Source organism: Rhododendron vialii, chromosome 2a (assembly GCF_030253575.1).
Source record: "Rhododendron vialii isolate Sample 1 chromosome 2a, ASM3025357v1".
NCBI classification, from domain to species: domain Eukaryota; kingdom Viridiplantae; phylum Streptophyta; class Magnoliopsida; order Ericales; family Ericaceae; genus Rhododendron; species Rhododendron vialii.
Window position 1 is genome coordinate 38,624,509 of NC_080558.1, and position 18,004 is coordinate 38,642,512.

Below are 18,004 nucleotides of genomic sequence, written 5' to 3' on the forward strand. Positions count from 1 at the left end.
GTTCTGAAGTTGGAGCTCTGAATTTGAAAAAATTTAGATTTAAGTTTCTCTTCATCGCCATAATTTTTGTATTGTTACTCTCTGCTCGATTTGACAAATGTAAGATTTTTAATTTGTCTCATTTTCTCTTGCCACCGGGAATTTTGATTTATTAATCCATTTGCAGCTCACTGAATTTGAAGAAGGCGGTCTAGCAATCGGCCTGAGCTGCACCCACCTCCGAGTCGATCCCCCTTCTGCTGCCATGTTCGTCGAGGCATGGGCCGACATAACCCTTGGCGGTAGAAGGCTCACTCCTCCTCTCTTCTAGCCACTACCACTGCCAAAACCTAGCAACAAAAACACCAACCACCAAACTTACACCACCTTAATCAATCGTTACTAAACATCGATACAAAATCCAATTCCTGACATGGCTAAGCAACACGCAACTGTTACATTCAGGTTTACAAATGAAATGGTGCAATCCTGTATATCCATGGCTAAAACAGTAGGTGCACCCAATGATTCATCCGTGACACTCTTTGAAGCCCTAGCTGGGCTATTTTGGGTTTGTGTGAGCAAAATAAAAGGACAAGGAAATGGTACTCTAACAAACATGTCTGTAAGTGTGGATATGAGGGAAACCCTAGGTTTGGACAAAGGTTTCTTTGGAAATTGCAAGGCATACCATGAAGTTCCTGCATGGGAATGTTTGAGAGATCAAAATGGATTATCAGAAGCAACTTCTACTATTGGGGAAGCAGTGAAGAAGATGGAAAATAAAAAGGATACTCAATTTGATCGAGTGGTTGGAAGGTGATAATTTTGAATCCTATTCAATATCCACAATTAGCGGTCGAGACCTAATATGTGCTAAATTAGATAACGTGGAGTCAAACTCAACCATGTTTGAAGATTTTTGTGATCCGATTCGAATTTCTTGTTACATTGAGCATGTGTTGGGAGAAGGCCAAGTGCTAATCCTTCCGTGGCCACCAGGGGAGGGTGGATTTAGCAGGGTCACTATGGTTACACCACCGGAGGATGAGGTTGTCAAGTTATGTGAAGATGCTATTCTCCTTCAATTTAACCCGACTATTTTGATAGGAATACGCAAATCACAAAATATAGTTTAAGTTCATACAACTATACAAGGTGACAGATTGTAACGTGTGTATATCTACCCATTTGACTACCTTAAGGTTATAGTTATAGTTATATGCATAAATAAATACCTAGTATACATATCTGTATGTGTGTTCAGATAGATACATGTGGGCCCATACATGTATCCAGATGTTACTCTTAACAGTCATGCCATTTATTATATAAGATAGAATTGTAAGGCATTACGCGTGGAAAATCTCAAGAAATTTCTTGGAACTTGAGAAATGAACAAATAATTATTGTGGTTATGGTTAGTGTTTCCTCTCTTTTTTTTAACAACGAAGAACCAATATCTATACTACTTCTTTTAATTAATTGTACGAAGGTGTTTCCTACTCTCTTTTTTTTCCACAAATGCCCCTGCCACTTGCAAGTAATTCCAGCCCCACCCCACCACTCTTCCGAACCGTTACAATGCAGAAACGCCTCTCCTCGCCCTTGCCAAACCTCTCCTCTCCCTTGCAAATAACCTCTGCCCACCTCTTCCCAACTATTACAGTGCAAAATCCCAACGCCTTTGCCATAAAAAACCACAACTGCCTCTCCTTGTCCCCGCCAAAAAAACTTTACACCCTCCCTCCACCAGCCCGTGTTCTCCACAATGGCCGCCACCAACGGCCGACCAAGGCTCGAACTACAACAACATATCGGAAGTCCAATATAGGCAAGGCATGCATTCAACTTTCTCCCTGCTTTCCTCCCTGCCTCACTTATGTCGACAACTCTGTAGACCATAATTTCGCCCACAAACTGTTTGACAAAATATACCTTTGAGTTATTTGACAGACCAACTGATTTTGACAAGAAAGAAGAAATTAGTTCATGGATACACCAAAAGTTGTTGCCTGTCCATACAAACATTTGGGTAGTTTAACAGTAGATAATAATTTCGAGTCTTGGATTGGTCGAGATGAAAATGGCAAAATGAAATTACATGCATATCCTTGTTTTTGGTCTTTTTTATGACTCACTTGTTCGGGCCAGCGTACACCTTGACTCATGTGTTTGAATTTGAGATCTAGAAGGGAGCAAACCACTAAGTCTCAGACTACTTTCGAATATTCTGCATAACGTTTTTGTGGTCATTAATGATATCAAAATGCTTTTATGGTCTAAATTTTCATCGTTTGCCTCAGTTGAACAAGAAGTTTATTGACTCATTTGCATCTTGTCATAGTGATATTGGGACTAGGTGAATGAATCTACTAATTTGCATTAGCATTCTGTCATTGTGATTTGGGTACTCATTTACATTTGCATTCTGTCATAGTGATTTGGGGCCAGGTGAATGATCCTTATAAGATTCTCAAAAGTTTATTCTGCATAAGATTCTCCATCATAACATTGCGTTATCTCGGGGCATTTCAATGTCAACAACTAAAGTCCTCATCAACACGGAATCGAAGCGACAGAGAAAGAAGAACTATGCCAAAAATATAGTCTACAAAGAAGTTCTGACTTCATAAGTGTAGATTTAAGATATGTCAAGTTTCATTCCAACTTCTAAAGCTGAAACTTCGTAAAAACTTACAGTTTCTTTTCCTTTTTTTGTTGAAAAAATAATTACTGAAATGTTTGCACATGCATAGTTGTCAATTATGTAATAGTTGGCTCCATCATATTGGTGTGTTTGATTCCATAAGTGTGTGTTTGCAACTATGCATTTATGACCTGCCGAAAGTGTCTCCCAAATGTTGATATTGATTTTCCTTTTATGAAACTGGATTTAGAATAGCTGAAGCCGGGTTATCAATTGCACAAACTAACAACTGGTACCCTAATACCTCGTTGAAGACAAGGTTCTAAATCAGTTTTGTGTCCTCTTATCCTCAACTCCTTGATTTGAGTTTGTTGGAAGTTAGTATTATGGGATAATTATGATTTGTAGGTCAAACCTTGATACCTTGTTATTTCTTGATTGTTTCATTTCTGCCAGTGGACATCTTGGTTGACATGTTGGCTGGTGAAGGATGTACTGTGCAGGATTAGTTGGAAAACAGAGAGAGTGATTACAATCCACTTCTTTAAAATGGCTTGAAGGGCTACATTGGCTACATACCTCCAGGTTAGTTTCTTCCTTGAGAAAGATTTTGGGCTGATCCACATGAATGTTGTTTTCTTATCTCTACATTGTTTCTTTGTCCATGGAGCTACCAAATATATACATCCTTGCTCGCAAACTAAAAGTACTCATTGAGAAGATTCCTAGAAAAATTTTGGCATTTGATAAATTTTGATGCAGAATATTGTATAGGAGAGAAACCATCAACGGCTGGAGATGTGGACAGTTACGTGATCAAGTTGCTAGAGCTTTTTACTGGAAAGAGCTCTAACCATGAGAGTTCCACAGCAGATTTAAGCTCGAAGAAATGGGTGCAAATGGCGTTCGGACCAACGTAGATCAAGTGTTGTATCCTGGTTTGGTGCCAAACAACAGTAGTGACGTTCACTCCATTACTTCAGAAGCATGGAGTGATTGCTATATATATTGCAATACTTGGTGTTGGTCTCGCTTACATTGTTGATTTGCCAGACGGATGCATTAGCATGAGGGATGGTAGAGGGTAGTCCCATTCCTGAAATAGGCTATAGTAGGAATGCTTGATCTGTCCATCAATTTGTATATTAAGTGTTTGTGCTTTAGGTATCAGTGTTCGACTTCTACAAATTCAAAGCTCTTGTGTCATGGATCAGAACTGTTTTTTTTTTCCCCAGTTTTCATTTCTACTATGTATTATCATTTGCCTAGATGTTTCCTGACAAAAAAAGCCAATGGGCAAGAACCTACATTTGGCCATAATACTATTACTTTCTTACACCAAAATCTCCTTCGAGAAGCCATATCTCATAATGCATCACAATGATTTATACATAATTCTTTGGTACAATTGAGGAAGAGACATGGAAGGACATATCCAAGAGGCACTCCATGTCAATTTAATCCTCGATAGCTCTTCTTAGGTTCATTGGTGATCAATGTGTTTTTTACTATTGGCTTGGTGCTAGGATATACACTTCTCACAAGGTTGTTCGAACACTTATGTCAAGCTTCATTCCAACTTCTAAAGCTGAAACTTCGTAAAAACTTACAGTTTTGTTTTTTTTTTTGGAAAAAATAATTACTGAAATGTTTGCACATTCATAGTTTTGTCAATTATGTAATAGTTGGCTCGATCATATTGGTGGTGCGTTTGATTCCATAAGTGTTTGTTTGCAACTCTACATTTATGACCTGCCGAAAGTGTCTCCCAAATGTTGGTAATGATTTTCATTTGATGAAACTGGATTTAGAATAGCTGACACCAGGTTATCAATTGCACAAACTAAAAACGGGTACCTAATACCTGGTTGAAGACAAGGTTCTAAATCACTAATGTGTCTCCTTATATCCTCAACTACCTGATGGTATATTTTCAAAAAAACTCTACACTGATGCATAGTGAACAGCAATTAAAAAAAACAAAATTATAGTGAAACAACACTAGACACTTTGCTTCTTACATATATCTTTGCTGGATTCAACAACTAGGAACTATTGGTGGAAAGAGGACCCAGAGGATGGGGGAATTTGTTGGGCTAGCTCGGATAGTCTTGCTCTGCCTAAAAGGAATGGAGGGTTGGGCTTTTGCAAATTTGAAGCCTTTAATCTTGCTCTGTTGGCTAGACAAGAAGGATGGAGACTCCTAATGAACCCCCAAGTTTATTGGGCTAGGTTCTTAAAAGGCATTTGTTTTCCAAATACTTATTTCCTCAATGTCAGCAAGGGCTGAAACGTTTCGTGGGCATGGGCGAGTATTCACCAAAGTAGATAAGTCTTTGAAGCAAGGTCTTAGAAAGCAGGTGTTTAATGGTGAGTCAACCTACTTTTGGGAAGATAAGTGGGATAGTGAAGGTGTGTGATGCTATGGATGTGCCAAAAGGGGAGTGGAAGCTAGACCTGCTCAAGCCTCTAATTTCCCAGGAGGGATTGAGGGCGATCTCTGCTGTTCCAGTGCCTTTGGTGCAAAAGTCAGATGTTATGGTTTGGCATTTTAATCCTAAGGGAAATTACACGGTAAAGTTAGGTTATCAGATAGCTTTTGATCGATCTCCCAAAAAGGCTGAAGAAGGAGAAGCCAGAGCAATTCTTTAAGGCTGATCCGGAGGTCTGCAAAAAATTTGGTGGAAAGCATGTAGAAACATTTTGGCTTCTAAGGAGAGTTTTATTTTCCAGAAAATGTTCTCCTACTACTTTGTGTCCCCTGTGTGAGAAAGGTGTGGAATCAGTGGAACATCTCTTGTTTGTGTGTGACTGGACCAGGGGTGTTTTGTTTGGAGGAGGCCTTCAAGTTTGCATGAAAGGCCTTCATCTAGCGTTCTGAATGGACTTTGTCTGTTATGGAGAGTTCCAACTCAGTTGATGAAGCGAGAGAGCTGATCAGCAAGGTTGCCAACCTTTGGAAAGCCAGAAATGAAGCAACTTCCAATATCTCCTCTAAATTCATTGGCAACTATGGCTAAAACTGTTGCATACAGGATGGAGTTTTATTCCAAGGCGAAGTGAGGAAAGGGTATCCCAAGAAGTTCAGCATTGGGTTCCCCCTCCAGATAAACATGTTAAGGCCAATTGCTTCTCCCCGTTCCTAAACTCATGATCCCATAACCACCCGCGATAAGTCCAATTATCACCTTAGACAAATGGTTATCTAGATTCATTAGAAATTGGAAAGGTAAGGAAATTCCTTGCATGACAACTTACGGAGGACGTCCAAAAAACAGCGAGCACACATACACTTCCCATATACACGTGGGACCAATTTCAAATAACCTTCCAGATTTAAGGACAACTGTCATTGGAAAGTCCCTTTCAAAAGTCAAAATAATTGGACGCAACTGTTGGCAAAAAAACATTAAACTCAGTTTTTTATGAAACACAGGTGTTTTGGCTAGATTACGCGCATCTCAACTAATCTCAGGGAGAACGACTTCGGTGTCCCCAAACCCCGGTCATTTTGGGGACACCGTAATTTTTGGCATAACAAAATCATTGCAAGCATAACCAAACCAATTATATGTATAACCAAGCCATAACAATGCATAACCAAAACTCCGATCCAACGGTTGAGATTGTGCCACGCATGCCAGTTTGACCAAAAAAAACCAGTCTAACTGGTCACCCTAACAGGTCATCGAATTTGGCATAACAAAGCCACTAAATGGCATAACAAGTAAACCCAAAAAGGCATAACACGTGAATTTAATGGCATAACATGAGTATAACATTTCCTAAACAGGTATAACATTAACCCAAAATAGGCATAACAAAACCATTAAAAGACATAACGTTGAGTTATAACCATGTGGGCATAACATAAACCATTGAAAAGCATAACACAAAACTAATGACAAGTATAACAAAAACCATAAAAGGCATAACAAAAAGCAAAAAGTAAAAGAAGCATAATATGACCACATAAAAGCATAACAATAAGCTCTAAAAGGTATAACAACAACCTTTAAAACCATAACAATACCCACCTGTCATTTTTTCATTTATTTTTTTATTTGAAAATGTTTAACCGTGGTTAAGTGGGAAAAAAAATTTAAAATGTAAATGTGTCTTGCGATTATGTTCAACAGTAAAATGTAATGGACCTCAATAAATCATTTATTTTAATAATCAAGGCCGTTAATTTGGTTGTTCTTGTTGATTTAGTTATTTATGCAAATTTTGGGCTCCATCCGAATTATGAAACTCTTTGATTGGTACAAAAATTCAACATAAGAATGATAACTTATGTCCGATAAAGTTTGTAGCGATTAGCAATTTACTTATTTTTTTGCAAGAATGATCTAATCTCTTTTACGGAAATGATGGACGGTTCCGATTTTTTCAAAATTGATCAAGCGGTCATCGAGTTGTGAATTATAGGACTTTAATACCTACGTAAGCATCGAATGTGTTCCGATCATGTGGTTGCCAACATCCGATCATCACTAAAGTTGGCAAAAAAATATAGAATTGATAAGATGTGCAATCTTAACGGTTTAGATCGGTCATCAAAAAAAATTATTGAATAACTTCCTTTAAAATCTATATGTTGAATTTCACTGTTTCTAAACTAAGGTCTTATGCTTTTGTGTAATGTACAATACTCATACTATCGCAACACAATCACAATGATCGATACCGTTCAGTTTGTTTTGCTTGGTGTTTTAATTGTTCTCGTAAATTTTTGGGACTACCGGGTTTAGAAAGCCCTTTTATTGGGATGTAGATTCATTATTATAATGACATTTTACATCCGATCAAGTATGTATTAAAAAGAAATTTAATTCATTTTTGGCAAAAGTTAATCTTTGTTACGTAAAGTATAGACGGTCCTAATTCGGAAAAAAATAGCCGAGGCGGCCCAAGAGTGGTGCAGTATGGGACTTTAACGCTTCTGGAAGCACCAAATGTATTCCGATTATGTGGTTGTTGACATCCGATTATCATCGATTTTGGTGACAATGATTAAATGAACAAGATGTTAAAATCCTATCGGTTTAGATCGAGCTTTGAAAAAAAATTAGTTGTCAACCACCTTTAAAATCTATACATTACACTTTTTTGATTATGAACCAAGATCTTGTGCTGTAGTCTAATGTACAGTAGTAACACGACCGCATCACTATCACGACAATCGAAACCGTTAATTTTGTTGTACTTGTTGTTTTAATCATTCTCATAAAATTTTGGGTCTAACGGATTTTGAAAACCTTTTCATCGGAATGCAGATTCAATATTGTATGTTCGATTTTCCGATTATGTATGCAATTGGTCCCGCCCATACAAGGAGAATCCCCCAAAATTTTGAAATCAGACTTTTTTATGGCAAAAATTTTGGGATCCGAATCCTCTATGAGGATTTCTCTGTTAGGATCATGTGATGCTTTTAATATGGAGTTGCCAACACATTAATGAGAAGATCGAAGGGCCCAAAACAACTCATCTTTCTTTTTGACAAAACACACTGCTGTAGGGAATGATTGTCTAACGGAGAAAAAACCCTCCATCCTAATCTTCTTCTTCTCCGTTGCTCTCAATCGGTATCTTCGTCCCCATTCTGGTTCTACCTTCTGTTGTGGATCGTTGCTTCGTGACAAGGTAACCATTGCTACTGTAAATAGGGTTTTGTAGGGTTTTTTTCATTTTCCTGCACTTTTTTTTTGGTTTCTTTGTTCATTAGAATAGTTAGGGTTTTCCTGCAATTCATTTGAATAGTTTTGTACAGCCGTGTGTTTCGATCTTCGGGGCTACGTGGTAGGAATACTTGTCGTATCAAACGTTGGATGATACAAATGCACATGTGCTCGAGCACACACTACCTCCACGGGCAGGGGATTGTTTCTTTGAGTATTGGTTTCTAATATTTGGAAGGGTCTGAAACTTTGTGACAAGGTGTTAAGGAAGGAATACAGCTTGATACTTTAGAGGCTTTTTTTTCTGCAATTTTCCTTTCGTTTTTGTTAAATCTGAGCCTAAGGCTCCGTTCCGGAACAAAAAATAAGTCCTTATTTTTTAAGAAGGCAATTTCAAGCTAAAAAATTATGGACTTATTGAAATCTAAAAATATGTAATATGGATCTTATTTGGAAGATCTCAATGAGATCTTTTATACAATGCAAAAAAAGATCCTTTATACGATGCAAAAAAAATTGAAAAATTATTTTTTATTTACTTTATTTTTGAGTTTAAAAATGTGAAATAAGTTCTTATTTTTTTAAGAAGGTTTCTGGAACGGGGCCTAATTATTTGTAGTCAAGACAACTTATGGCTTACTTCTCTTCTTTTGAGTTTGCCATTACTGCTAACCGAAAGAGTACGGACCAACACATTGTATTTTTCGGTTGGTCACTGGATGATAGAAAGGAAGCTGCAATTATTGATATTGTGAGAGACACCATGTGTCCAAAGATTGCCCTTCAAGGTGTTAAAACCTATTATTATATTGGTCATCTAGAATGTTGATTGATGTTGCTTTTTCAAAAGATATATTCATTGATGCTGCCACGAATATAGTTTTTCAAATTCAGATTGTGTAAAGGCTTATGGCATTCACAGTCACTTAAACCTTCTACCTTTCCAAGATGTCCTGATCATCTTCTGTTCATTGTAGTTTAAACATTATTTCGTGTTAGTTTGCTCATGATTATTTACAACAGCTCCCTTAATTTTTCCTAGATAATAACTACCCACCACCTGATTCAATTAAGTAACTTATGTTTGACAAAGATATGTTTAGTCGGCTGGATATAATTGGTCAGGAAAAGAGGAATTTTTCTGTAGATTATCTCAGTTTTCATGTGCTAGATTCCTTAACATATCCTTTCCTGTTACAAATGCAGAAATCTGATTGGTTTTGGGCGGTTGACTTGTAGAACTAGACAAGTAACTATCAGTGGCCTAAAACCTACTACAAAGTAGGAATAGTTTGCTTTGCTACATCCTTAAGTCTCATGTTCGATTTTCTTTGTCAATAACTTTTGAAGCCATCTCACCACAACACGTAAACATGTGAAAAGATTGTGGAAAGAGCTGTAAGAATTAATTCGAGGTACACGCAAGCTGACTAGGGAAAGATAAAAAGTCTGCAAGCACCTTATTATAAAAAAAAAATTAAAAAGGAAGTCTGTAGTAGTTTATCCTGTGGAGAGCTCTGTTTGGTTCGACCAATTGGAGAAAGCAACAAACGTTAATAGAAAATGAGGAATTTGCTAACGTAGTGATTAGCTAAGCATTTTCAATTGTCAAAGTAAGGAGAGTAATTAACTGATTAAATTTTGGTGTGTTTGACTGCATATTTATGGATCGGAAAAGTCCAGGACAACAATTTGTTTAGAACCATACGATGTATGTGTGTATGCATGCATCGGACAGCTCTGAATACAACTCTTTCCATAACTGCGTTACTAGCAACGCTTTTTTGGATTTGTGTGAGCCGCACACATTAACGTGAGTGTTGTGCATGCATTTTTGTTTCTTTACTGTTAGTTCAACCATTTGTTTCTTTACTATTAGTTCAACCATACAAGCCAGGCTAAGATGTTAAGCAACAAAGAGTGGTCTAATAAGTAAAACGATTCATAGTATTATAGTAAAACAACCCATTACATTGAAATCCAACCGATTGCTGTACACATCCTGACTTACCTTTCAACTTGAGGTTGGATGCAATCCGGTCATGAGTTGGGCATTCAATTGCTATTGAAAAAACATGCCCAGATTTTAATGGAGTGGGTTGTCTCTTTGTGGCAAACTTGGAAAGACTGAAATAAGAAAAGTTTTAACAACTTGAATTCTAATGTTTACTCTATCTACACGAACATCATTGCCTATGCCTCTGAAATGAATGAGGCATTCAAGTCCCCTCTTCACAATGTGGTAGTATATTTAGTTACCACTTTGAGCTTCATGGATTTGCACACTTTAAGTAATCCTAGAAACTTACATTTGGAGATGAAATGCTTTGTTACTATTATGTTTTATCATATGAAGGCAGATGGTTATTTCTTTTTGCTAACTTTTGAGAATGTCACTAAAAGATTTGATCTCCATCCAGTTTATTAGGAAGGGGTAGCCCTAAGGCACGAGCAAGAAGGACCCTCGGGACTATTCAATTCTTTGTAGCTATAAGGGTGTTTAATAACTAGTGACTCGTGCCACTAGCATGTCCTTGCACTAAATAGGGATTCTATTTCCAATTGAAGTTGTACGATTCCATTTCCAATTGATGATTAAACATTTTAAGCTGATTAAATTTTCATCTCGATATTATGTTTGATTGTAACACGGCCATGACGAATTATGTATTTTCAGCATGACAGACGAGATCATTCAGAAGTATGCTTTGAAAGGAAGGGTGCCTTCGGCCTTCATTCTATATAAGTATTCCTTGTTAATGAAAATTTAATTCATTTAACACTGATTTGGTGTTTAATTATGTATTTTCCTATGACAATGTTTGACTACTACTTTATGTTTGTGCAAGTAGCAATGAAACCATAGCCAATCTAAAAGATGCTGGTACCTTAATAACAAATCAGGTAAAATTATAATTTTAACTTAACATTTTGTCATCTAATTGCATCTATTTGATCTAATGTTGATGATGACGAATGATCATTGGTGCATGATTTGGTACGTATTGCAGACGAAAAGGGACATTGGTGAGCAATGGAAAAACCTGTCGAACGAACACAGGCAAAAGTACAAAGATTTGGCTGAGTTGGCCAAAGAGGAACTCACCAAGCATAAAGCTGTACTTCTGCCAAAACTCAAAAAAGTGAGTACAAATTTTTGGAACTTGTATAACTAGGTGAGCATGATTTGACCTGATTTTGGAATGCCAACTTATTTGATGATGTTTGTTAAATTTCCAGAAAAATATACAGAACCATATTTCCTTAAAGTCCATCGTTCGAATAGTACAAAAGTTAAGCCCAGAACAATACCGTGCTGTTCAGCTTATTGGGTTGGGTGGAATATTAGAATTGAGGTGTACGGCTCTTAACCATCCGCTATGTAATTGGTTGGTGCATAAATTTGATCCTGTTTCTCGTTCACTTACTGTTCATGGGCGGACATTCCTTCTCACTGATTCCCATGTTCATGAGTGCTTGGGCATTAATGCACAAGGCAACCTTATTGAGTTGGAGGGAAATACGTCGGTAGAATTTTTAGAAGTTTATAAAAACCTTGGAATGACGAATGGGGTAGTCCAACTAAAAGAGTTGAGAGAGTACTTGGAGAAAACGGAGGCAGTAGATGATGTTTTCAAGAGGAAATTTGCCTTGTACATCTTGGGATGTTTTTTATGTCCAACCATAAAGTCAGGTGTTACTCGATCCCTTATTAATGTTGTTAGTGATGTTGCGGCAATGACCAATCAGAATTGGGCGAACCTAACCCTAGACTTCTTATGCAAGGGTATACTGGACCAACGCGATAAGGATCATACACAACCAAGCGAGTGCCTACTCCTCTTGGTGGTAGGTATTGAGTGATTTTGCATTAACGCATTTCATATTCCTTATTTCACTTTGGTTATTTATTTGTTATGCATTGTTACTTTAATTGTCTCATAATGCAGGTTTTCTACTTGGATCGTGTCTCTCCAAGGCCTACATTTATGCCTTATGTTCGAAAATTCCCTTCTTTGCTTGCTTGGGGTGATTCTGAAATTAAGTGCGTCTTGCATCGGTTTGACCAAATTGGAGGTTATGACAGGGAGGGGGTGGTGGTTCATTTTACACTAGAGGAAAAAACAAGTGGCAATGAAGGCGGTGTGTCCCAAATTTCAACTGGAGATGTAACTGTGATGACAAATACTATTGCAACTATAGCATGTCTTTTGTTGCGTCAAAATATATTAATGGCGAAGCACCTTGGCTCTGAAACCCCTTCTAAGCTGCAACCACAAATGGGTCAAGAGATGGACCTAAACAATGTCCACCTTCAAGGAGAATTCTCTGCCCTCCTCGCGGAAGTACATTCATGTCAAACTTCAACACGAACTTGTTTCAAACCCCCGATCCTGCGCTCAACCAATCATCCAAGGTTGTCTCAACAAATCCATGGCTGGCCAGCCACCTTAGCGCTGAAACACCTTTTAAGCTGGAACCACAAATAGCTCAAGAAATGGACCCAAACCATGTCCACCTTGAAGGAGTATCTTCTCCCCTCCTCAAGCAAGTGCATACATGTCAAAGTTCAAGTCCAAACTTGTTTAAAACCCTTGATCATGGCTCTGAAATGCCGTCTCAGCTGCAACCACAAATGACTCAAGAAATGGACTTAAACCAAGTCCACCATTCAGGAGAATCCTCTCCCCAATTAACTGGAGTACACAAAAGTGAAACCTTAATACCTAACCAGTTTAAAACCCCCGATCCCAACCAGTTTGATCAATATAACATGGGGACTAACACTCGAAACACTCGAAAGAGGAGGATACATTCTGAGGTGGATGAGATTCTAGTTTCACCTTCAGCAGTATCGGACTTTAAGTCACGCGGTGGTTTGAGTATAGATACTGACACTCGAAAGAGGAAGATACAACAGGACATGGATGTGGCTGTATGTTCACCTTCACCGGTAAAGGGCTTTAAGTCGCGTGGTGGTTTAAGTAGAGGTAGGAAAAAAGGTTGCCAAATGCCAACTCTGTCCCGTCTTTTTGTGTTAATGATAATGTGGAAATGTATGATGAACCACCGCGGTTGTGACAGCCTAATGAGTTGAAGAAAAGCCAATTCCAACGTTCCCCCTTTATGAAGGATGGTTTTAAGAAGAGGAACCCTCCTAACAAATAAGCAAAAACTCAGTCAGCAATTATTGCGGACCAACATCAAATTGTGGATAACCTGGATGTCAACGTTCCCACTGTATGAATCTTAATATCATTTACATTTATTGTCCCTTGTATACAATGTATTTCCAATTCATGGTTCTTATATTGTTTTTCCTGTCCAATTAAATAGTTTTGTGGACGCTATGAAAAATTCAAGTCTTTGCAGTTTGCTGGTGTTCAACAGTTGAATCCACAAACCAAGGTTACTAGTGATTCCCAATTCCCCTTCTACATTCTAGTATTGAGTCTAACCTGTTTTTCTTTTCTATTTGTTTCTTGTATAGCCGTATATTTGAGAAACACCAGATTATGCAAGGAAGTCAACCTTGGTACCCTTAAATGACCTTGAAAAGTTGTTCGCGGCATTCATCTTTTATCCTTGCGATCCATTTACTGGGTACATTTTTCTAATTATGCGTTTTCCTTTGTTTTCCCTTGTAAACTATGAGGATTGTTTTTCATTACCACAATCATTCTTGTAGGAATTCTTACGTGCTTTTGAAATTATTTTCCATCGAAAGATTTTTTGCAACCCGGTCTGAATTGTGCAACTTGAAACCTGGAGTATGGATACTAGACACGGTTTGTGTAATATGATTTTGCCACTTGGTTTAAGTTGAAGTATTCAATTTGTTATTACTTTTTGCATTTTAGTCCAATGTGGTTACCTATCATGTATGGTTGTAGATTCTAAATTTGGTAGCCGTGAAAATGACAAATGCAGAAAGGTTGCTCTATCCAAACAAGCGCCACTTCATGTGGTATTTGCCGGTTACTGTATCAGTGAGTATAATTAATTTCCCCTTTGTTTCTTATACTACTGGCATTGTTTTTTATTCCCGTAAATTTGTAGAGGCAGATATTAGAGAATCCCAACCTCAATGATTGTGATTTGAAGAAGTTATGCGGTAGCTACTTTGGAGATACAAATTTTACTACTAATCTTAGCTCATGCTCTATGGTAAAGTTATAAAATGTTGAACTAAGTTAGTACTTTTGCAAATCAATTATAAAATAAGATTTTAATTGGTCTTGAATCATGATCGTTTACCTTTGATCGTAGATATACATACCAACAAATGATCGTGGGAGCCACTGGTTTTGCATCAAAATACACATGGGCATCCATATGGTTTATATTTTTTATTCAAAGCCCGCTACTCGATCCAATTTGTTTCGTAAGAAACTGACACAACAAGTGGTATGGCACACCTCGTTTAGACCATATTTTACGATATGCCCGGTTTGTATTCTAACTACTTGTTTTTGCGATTAGCAAGAGGGATTACATCGCGCGTTGCTCTTCCAATATGGAGAGCTCTATCAGGTTGATGTCACGAAGTTTAACATTGCTAATGTTGAAAAGCAACCCTTGCAGCATGAGGAGGACAGGTAATTTATTAAACATAATCTTATGTTAATGCTTGGTATTGGCAATTCAACTACTCTTTTATTTTTTTAAGGCTTCACATTTATGCCTATGAGACTAATAATTATGAAAATGTATCCCCGACGTATCCATATCCTTTTTTTTAGGTTTTGCCATATTGCCGTATCCGTATCGTGTCGTATCCCGTATCCGTATCTGTGCTTTATAGGTTACTTGTGTTAATTGTGCTACTTGCATTTGAAGTGGTTTACTTTATTCCTTTCTGCACATTTTTAGGTATGATTGTAGGCTATTTGTTATAAAATTCATGCAAGGGTTCAATTTCCCATCCGGTGTACACAAGGTTAGTGCTCGTAAAGTAACATCGTTATGTTGTATTTAACTGGTTGTGATAATGTTGGATTTCTAAGCTAGCTTTGGGTTTTGTAGATGGACAATACTGAAAGGCCAAGGTTGTTATTGGAATTGTGTGGTGACAAGAATAATCGGGGTGCCTTAGAGGTTTTAAAAAAATTTGAGGCATGGAAGGCAGAAAGAGGTAAAACGGGCTTTGTGTACGCAGGTGGTCACGTGATTCGTATATAACTAACAATCTGCAAGCATATTTTGTAAAGGTTAAATTTTTTGGGGGCCTGATTTTACATGGGTTATCAAGTATCGTTCCGTATGGTAGTTTTAACTTTTTAGGGTACTCCACTTTGTATTATATGGCACATGATTGGAACCTAATGCTATGCTGTTTCATATTTATTTAGGTGCAATATTTTGGTTATGTAATTTCCTTGTTCCATATGGGTGATCAAACTTAATGGGTATTCATTAATGCCTGCATGATGGGAAAGAGTTACCTCACTACTTTCGAATACTTTTCGGGGATTCGCACACATGGTTATCCAAATTCCTGATTATACTATCATTACCCGTTCTTTCCATGTGAATCAATTGGCAAAGATAGTGTAAGAGGAATTTGGACAACTTGGGGCAGGACCGGCAGGTTTTTGGAGGAGTTGGAAGATTACAAAATAGTAGGTAGCTGTTTTTTTTTTTGGTCTGTTTTCGTTTTGCAAATCCAGGAGCTGCTTTTGTTTAGGTAGAGTAAGTTTATTGGTTCATGTGAGTTGTATACAGCGGTTTTGGCAGTTCATAGGAAGCGAAGTTCAGGGGGTGGCCATGGAAGTGTGTTAATGGAGTATGAGTTTTTCCCGACTGGGAAAAGTGGGTGCAAAGAAGCTACTAGCACTTGTTCCAAGGCTGTGGAATTCGGGTTATTACCACCCGAAGAAGATTCAGTTGCAGTTAGAGTAGTGGATGGTGGTGATTATGATGATCAAGGGGGTTCTTGTTGGGCCCAATCTATCAAGCTTTATCATTGAACTACTTGCCTTTTCCTAACAACTTGAGCACTTGTTCAAAAATAGAGGAACTGTGGTTTCTTGTTTGCAGAATGGTGTTGCTAATGGAGTGATTACTTCTTCTTTTTTACTGTGGAATTCTGCACCATTGTAACTGCTGCTTCTACTGTTGTTGTTACGGTCTCAAATTGATGGTCACTGCTATAGCTAGTACTCCTGGAGGACCAAAGATATTTCGTATATAGCCATCTCTGCATTTGCTTTCATGTTCAATAGTGAATACCACCTATTTCCACCACCAGCTGCTATGATAATTCTGGGAAACAAAATCCACACTTTCGAGAATCGAGACCATCAATTATCAATTATTTGGCCAGACACAAATTATTACAGTCGATCGAATCAATTTTTGTCAAGATAATGTGATCGTTTTGATTGATATTATCTCTTGATCAACATGATTGCGAAGTACACAAATCCAAGACCCAAACCTAGCAAACCAATCCAAAAACAAACAGAAATTACTTAAACCTAGATCGATTCTGCTCAAATTTATTGAATGATCTACACAGCAACAGAATCTTCAGGCATTGCTCTTTGTCTCTCGTCACTTCAACGGCATTTCTGTGTTCAAATGACATGGAGAAAGCATTACTTGATGTAGCCAATGACATACATGATTCTAGTCTTAACAACTGAGGAATAGTTGGCACAACAAAGTTTCAGATTCTCCCCCATATTTTTCAAAACCTGTAAAATTTTAGCTTCACATTAGATGTCGATCAACAGATTTTCACCCATTAGTCAATTAACTTGCATATCTCATTAGTTCTTCAATGATCAAGTAACACAAGACAAGAATAACATATTGCTCATCAGTTGCAATAAGTAAGCGTTTCTTCAGTACCCAGGACTAAGAAAGCAAACCTTGTATGGCTGGACATCATCAAAAACATGGGCTTGACCATCATAATTACCCTGACATGATTCCTTATTAGAACAAAATTACCAAAGATGAAAACACCAATTGAATCTATCAGTATCAAATTAAGCAGTGTCAATTTAAGCAGATGAAGTAAAAAGAATACTATGCAATGTTGCAGTCCAGTTCCACCCATGGCACATGCAGTACCTGTAGCAAAATCCTTGTGTGTTTCCTATTACAAGTTTAAGTTTACTAGTGGAACAAAGTAAATAACAAATTCGAAGTCTAATATTTGGGGCCTTTCTGTTATCTGTTTTGAAGATTGTTTCCTGTTCTCAAAACCAAAAAATATACATGAATGCAAAATAGATAACCAATTTTATGTCGATTTCAACATATTTTCTTTTGAACATCAACGTAGATACTCTCATTGTCCTCCTGGCACAGAAGAAAAATACTAAAAATTAGCATGTCCGTGTGCCTATTGATTCAAATTTACTCTAGAAATTAACCTGGATATTATGAGTGCAAAGAATGCATGTCTGTTGGTTCATAAGAGGACCAAGAATTGCTTCATATAAAATTCAGCGAGCAACTTGTGCATCAACTGCACTGAGGACGTCATCGAGCATGATTATATCGAACCCACAATAGATAGCCCTGCTCAATTTAAAGATGGCACAATCATTTCAAGAAAACAGAGAAAATCCATCAACCCAGTCCCCCAGAATGCGATCAGTTTGGATTTAGGATCTTAACTGGCCAGAGCAAGACGAGCTCTCTGTCCACCTGATAAGTTCACTCCTTTCTCACTAAT

At 37.6% G+C, this 18,004-nt stretch overlaps 1 protein-coding gene and 1 long non-coding RNA gene across 2 annotated transcripts; both read left to right on the forward strand.

Annotated features, from left to right (window-relative positions):
* The first annotated feature begins 412 nt into the window (after window positions 1–412).
* Window positions 413–1,118, forward strand: LOC131317511 (uncharacterized). The gene is made up of 2 exons (XM_058347060.1): window positions 413–798; window positions 836–1,118. Exons 1-2 carry the CDS (start codon window positions 413–415, stop codon window positions 1,116–1,118), a joined length of 669 nt encoding a protein of 222 aa, XP_058203043.1.
* A 1,663-nt stretch (window positions 1,119–2,781) lies between these two features.
* LOC131315606 (uncharacterized) lies at window positions 2,782–3,855 on the forward strand. Its single transcript, XR_009196831.1, has 2 exons — window positions 2,782–3,214; window positions 3,392–3,855. It is a non-coding gene; the product is annotated as an uncharacterized LOC131315606 (long non-coding RNA).
* Window positions 3,856–18,004: the final 14,149 nt, after the last annotated feature.